At 31.8% G+C, this 5,959-nt stretch overlaps 1 protein-coding gene across 2 annotated transcripts; it reads right to left on the bottom strand.

The window, feature by feature from the left end:
* Positions 1-426: 426 nt before the first annotated feature.
* Positions 427-5,686, bottom strand: LOC111287155 (sodium/calcium exchanger NCL2-like). Of its 2 annotated transcripts, XM_089759320.1 has the most exons (9): positions 5,121-5,686; positions 3,657-3,875; positions 3,398-3,579; positions 2,810-2,955; positions 2,478-2,742; positions 2,112-2,257; positions 1,423-1,681; positions 973-1,272; positions 427-806 (listed from the first exon to the last, which is right to left on the bottom strand). In XM_089759320.1, exons 1-9 carry the CDS (start codon positions 5,503-5,505, stop codon positions 558-560), a joined length of 2,151 nt encoding a protein of 716 aa, XP_089615446.1. In that variant the 5' UTR covers positions 5,506-5,686; the 3' UTR covers positions 427-557. The 2 variants fall into 2 exon arrangements, with proteins under 2 accessions (XP_089615446.1, XP_089615447.1); XM_089759321.1 differs by lacking the exon at positions 3,657-3,875 and having other exon boundaries at positions 5,121-5,641.
* Between the last annotated feature and the right edge of the window lie 273 nt (positions 5,687-5,959).

The raw sequence follows: 5,959 nt of genomic DNA, 5'->3' as shown, positions 1-5,959 counted from the left end.
TATCTAATTACAAGACAAATATATATGTATAGAATACCCTCCTGACTTTAATAATTTACAAAAGAAATTAAAGCACCATATGAAATAAAATACTTGGGCCGTGGGCAATGGCATTATTCAAGTCATGATCCACGGAATTACTAATTAAACCTAAAAAAAAAGGCCCGTCAAGATATTAAAAGTGGAACAACATATTGAAAACAAAAAATGAGATAAATCCTCTATGGTTCAAAAGTAAAATTTATTTAAATTCATAATTTTCAAAGTACAATGAAATATTTCCCATTTATGCAAATAACTTTATGCAATTTATTTTTTAAAAAAATCATAATTTAAAAATAAAAAAAATTACAGACGCAGGAATTTAAATTTCAAATTTATTGATTTTAATTTGATTTTTTGAAACTATGTGAAAAAAATCTCTGGAATTGAATTATAAAATTAAGTAGACCCGAGTTTTAGACATCATAACTAAGAAAGGGGAGGCTTGAATTTGTTTCAATTCTCTTTTTCACTCTTGTATTTATGATTAGAATTACAAACTTTTTTATTAACTCTTAAACATAATCTAAAACATCATTAAGAACATAAGCTAGAAGCAAGGACAATGGATATAAAAGAAATGCTAGGAATGACATCCACAAGGGAAAAGTTGAACGAAAGCTCGAAATGAGACCCATCACTCCACATACAATCACCACAACTAGCACTTCACCAGAAAATTCCCAGGTCAGTTCTCTTGCATAGACCAAGGCTAACAGCACAGAAAAGCCAAGAATATTGTTCATGAACACTCCATCATAAATCTGCATTTTCATAAACTTTATATGATAAAAATTTTGATTTTGGCTAACATATAGAATAATTGTTTTTGTGTATATTTCATAATTAAGTATAAGTTTCACTTGATCATTATGTTCTCTTCCTATGTTAAATTTAGATGATAAAATAATAATTGAAGGGAAAACAAACCTCAGAAAATGTCAAGGAAGTAGTTCTTGGCTTCTTATGCCAAGCAGCTTTGATTGCTGAAGTTGCAGCCCTAGCATTGGTTGTGATTGGTACCAAAATAAATGAGATAAAGAAGGATGGAATGTTGGCAGCCTCTGAGAAACTCAGAACACTATATATCAAAGGCTCTGCTAGAACTCCCAATATAATAACTCCAAGCACCATATACATTATAGCCTTAATCCATGCCCGTTTTGATGCATAGACGACTCCATTGCTTCTCTCTTCATCCACCAATTTATCTGTTTCTTCCCAAGTTTTCTACATTACATGAAGTTATATGTATTTAGTCATATTAAAGAAAGTTATATCTACTATATAGAAAGAAGGTTAATCTACTTACATTTTGTTACATTGTAGATAGGTTTTTAGTACATTAAATGGTTAATGGTATGAATTTGGTAGACTTACTTGGTATATATCATCTGGAGACTCAATTGATGATGGAGCAGCCAGTTTTTCAGATGTTTTAAGCCACTTTGAAATTCCTTTGATGAACTCCTCTTGATCTATTCTCTGATCTCCACTTGTGTCAAGCTCTTCAATTACTTTTGTAACAATCTCATTTTCATTTAAAGGGACTGTGCCAAACTTGACATCCGAGATTAGTTCCTTCAATTCATCTTGGGATATGCAATTATCTCCATCGCTATCAATTTTTTCGAATAACCTATTACACATATTTATGTTTGGAATGATTAGTAGTATGAAACAATTTTTAAAAATACTGTATATCAAGTCATATGATTGAATTTCAGATCCTACAACTACAACCGTTCAAGACCCTATAGCCTTAGACTAAACTAGTTGCACTGTTGAGAGCAAATTTATGAGCACTCCGTACTATAAGTTTAAGATATACTTGTGTCAATTCGAGCGGAAAAGCCAAGAAGGATACCTATTGTCTGCAAAACTCAGTGTTCTTCTTAACGGTTAGGAATTGAATTTTAGTTATTGAAATTAAAAGTTCAGCATACTACCAACAAACCATTCGACTGTTGATGTCTGTAAAAATACTATCAATACTGATAGATCACATGCTTCTGCAAAAGTCAATTGATATAAGGGAAGAAATTGATACAGATGTATGGCCTAATTACCTTATAATAGCAGGCTTATCGGGTTTGCCATCGTCTGTGAGAAGGCTTCCTACACTATTGCTTTCGAAATGACTTAACATTTCTGATATTATATTTTTCTTCATTTCGCGTTCTTTTCTTTTATATTCAATCCAAGGTTGAAATACCTGTACAAAAATTTCAAGAGAACAATAACCACCCAAAATTATAATGGTCGGAAAGGAATTTTCAGTGTGTTAACGCGTCGTTTTGAACTTGGGCCCATGGTCGTCCAAATGAAGCATTAGTAAACATATATCATCTTTATACTTTTAAATGCGTGGGGAATCTAATCTATTTTATCCAAGGATGCATATCCAAAGAATTCCATAAGACAAGATTGTTTACCCGATAAATATCTCTCAATGATTTTTGAGAGTAGTATCGTTTATCCATTGCTTTCTTTGCTTCGTCAAGCCATTTGGTGAATCCATTGATGAATTCATCTTTAGTTATTTTTTGGTCACCATCAAGGTCAAATTCTTTCATTACATCTTCTATTGCTTTCTCCTTATTGATGTGTGATCTTGTAAACTTGACTTCTAGAAGTAGTTCTTTAAGTTCCGAGGGTGATATGTAGTCGTTGCCATCTTGGTCTAGTTCCTCGAATAGCCTGCAATGTGCAATTGTTTGATTCCGTTGCCACGAAACAAACAATAAAACACTTCATGAAAACTCACCTCCTTATAGCATTTACATTTGGTGCCCCATCATGTGTTAGGATTCTTTCTATGGCATGTTTTTGCACATGTTGAAGAATTCTTAATATTAAATCTTCATGTTTCACAAATTCCAATCTTCTTTTTTGAATCCATGGCTGGAAAATCTGCAACATTGCTCAAGAGGGCAAAGTCCAATAAGTAAAAAGAACAGAGCATGTTAAAAGCACTACCCCAGCTTCCTATAGTATTACATGGAAGATATAGGGGTGGTAAACAAATTGAATATGAACGATTTTTATTATGTTTGTTTAATTAACAAATATTAAAATATTATTAGTGATTGTTTGTTAAGCTTAATAAATAAATAAAAATCAAATATGTTCACGAACTATTCATCAAGTGCTACATTATTTTACACTCTCAAGTGTAAGTGAACAAAACGTTTTGAATTTTCTCCTTTTAGCCCCCCTTGCCTGCATGCCTAGACTAAAACTTGAACTTCTATTCTTCTCAAAGACGATCAGAGGACAGAAGAGTTTTTTTTTTTTTTTTTTCATTCTTATTTTTATTTAAATAATATTGTGCTTGAATTGGGGAATCTCATACCTGATAGCAGAAGAACAGGAGTAAGAATACAACTGAAATTGTAAGAGCAATCAAGATCACTAGTGTCTTTGCAGAAGAAGAAGGAATAATTTTCAAGAGTTGAATGATTAAAAATGGTGTCACAGAGAAAACCATGATCCTGGCAGTGTAGCTAGTCTCTTGGTCAGTGGTAATTCCAAACCCTATAAACCAATAACACAATAAAAATTAAATGAATTTGAAGAAAAAAATGATATAAAAAATGATAGATTGAGCTTACTGGTTAATAAATGTTGTAATCTGTTAAATGATAAAATTCTAGAGTTTGAATTGGTAGAGAGGATGGAATACTGTGCTCCAATGTAAAGATCTTGACTTCCAACAATCAAACAAGTTCCCCAAACTATAGTTAGAAGCAAAATTGAAGAGCCAGCTAACAAGCCAACTCCCGTGTAAACATACTCTTCTGCAACTTCTTTAGTGTTCATGAGTCCAGAAACTGAAAGAAATTAATGGAAATTAAAAGAAAATTAGAAAGAGGCCAGGATTGCAAATGTTTGGATTTAAACTCTAGAATATTACTTTTTCACATAATTGCATGAACCGATAGAATTAAATTTTGGGTTCATCTAGTTAGCTACTTGAATATTAATATTACTGGATGTGTAATTTATTTACTATCTAATGAACCAGTTATACCTTGCAAAAGTGAGAAAATGAATAAAAGGCTATAAATTTCAGAAACATTTAATTTTGACAAAATAATTTCTTTCTAGAAGGGTAGATTGCACCAATAGCTAGCTAATTGAAAAGAAAATAAGAATAAGACATTATTTTAATTAGTTAATTTGAAAATCAACATAATTAGGTGAAATTATCATGTGTATTGATATCCTATAGTGGCAATTTGCGTGTTAATTTCAATTTTGAATGCCTCCAATCTTGAAAAATAGGTATATATTTGGACCAAAAGATCTCCAATTTTAAAAAATAGTTATATATTTGGACCAAAAGATCTATGCTAGCTGTTAATATTATTTTGTAGTTATCTATTTGGTTGCGCTTATCACAAGTTAAACGTGTCTTAAGACTCTTCTGTGATTTGGCTTTATATGATATGGCCAATTAACTTCTAGCTTTAAAACAACCAATTAATAATAATTTTAGGTTAAAATTAATAAGATTATATATGCATGGATCGAAAAGGATTAAGCATAAGCAAAACTTAAGAATACTCCTGATCATATTCATGGAATAAGGGAATGATGCACTCTTAATAATTGAAATGATCTTGTAGATTTGATTGGTCTGGATATTGCTTCCACAACTCTAATATTAGGTTATTTAGATTGAACTTAATCAGACGTGCCAACCAGTCATGAGCTAAATCGATCATATATTGAATATTAAAATGCAAATAAATAATAATCTAGCATTGACTCAAACATTTCTTACAGGTTGATATAGGTATCTGAAGTTTATTCTATTCTTAATTCAGTAAGCAGGATTCAATCGCTGACGGCCTTAAATACAATATATATGTTTATTGATCGTGTTAATTAATTGAAGTATATGGCCAGGCTCCCAGCCTAATTTAAAACTGTTAAAATATTGGTAAATTTTAGCTGTTCAGAAGGTATGAATGATAAGAAAGAGATGAAGAATATGAAGAACATATTGGTGAAAAAATTAGGTTATGAATGATAAGAAAGAGATGAAGAATATGAAGAAAATTCAGGCATACCGAGAAGTATCAAGGCCTCAGGAAGGGCACCGAGGATGTGAAATGCACTTGCACCAAAGAAACCAGGCCCAAGAATCTTGAATATCTGCTCACCACCTGAAGCCAGGTAGGATTCTCCATGGAAAAGCAGATATTCATACACCAAAATCAGGAAGAGATGCCCATAAATGCTATTTGAACATGGCAAGAAACCATACATCTGCTCACACTCGGAAGAAGAATCCGTTTCTTTGAGAAACAATTTGGAAGAATGGTTGGTCTGAACATGATCAATTCCATCTGAAACCAGTTGAAGAGAGGTTTGTGGAAGAGGACGAGCTTTAACAACAATGATTACTATGAAAAGAGCTAGAGGAAAGTGCATAGTTTTTGCAATTTTCCTCATTTTTTGGTTCTAGATTGAAGAAAGTGGTGGATGAGAAGAAAAAGCCTGCATAAAAAATATATTGCCTCTTCTGGTAAATTATATTGAAGTTTCAAGTCAATGTAGATCAAGTTAAAGTTTATCAACCAATACTTCAAGTCAATAATATTGAAGTTTCAAGCCATTGCTAGTAGCTCAAACTAAAGTTTATCAACTAATGCTTCATGTTAACATACGTCAATATCTAAAAGTCAACGTTTTAATTATTTATTAATTAGTATAAGGTTTCCTAATCTGATATAGTATTGAATTTTATATCTCGAAAAATAACATTCTTGATTAAAACTTATCTTACAATAAACTTGAGCCGATGGCTATAATACCTTTAAACTATTTTATAAACTTGACTTGGTGGAAAGGAATTTCACCGTGCCATTACGTTGTTGTGGGACCCTTAACCGATCATCCCATTGAA

The sequence above is a fragment of the Durio zibethinus genome, chromosome 4, assembly GCF_047325235.1.
Source record: "Durio zibethinus cultivar Kanyao isolate XHJ-2024 chromosome 4, ASM4732523v1, whole genome shotgun sequence".
Taxonomy (NCBI): Eukaryota; Viridiplantae; Streptophyta; class Magnoliopsida; order Malvales; family Malvaceae; genus Durio; species Durio zibethinus.
The sequence above is the reverse complement of the archived record's forward strand: the minus strand, read 5'-3'. Positions and strand labels throughout refer to the sequence as shown.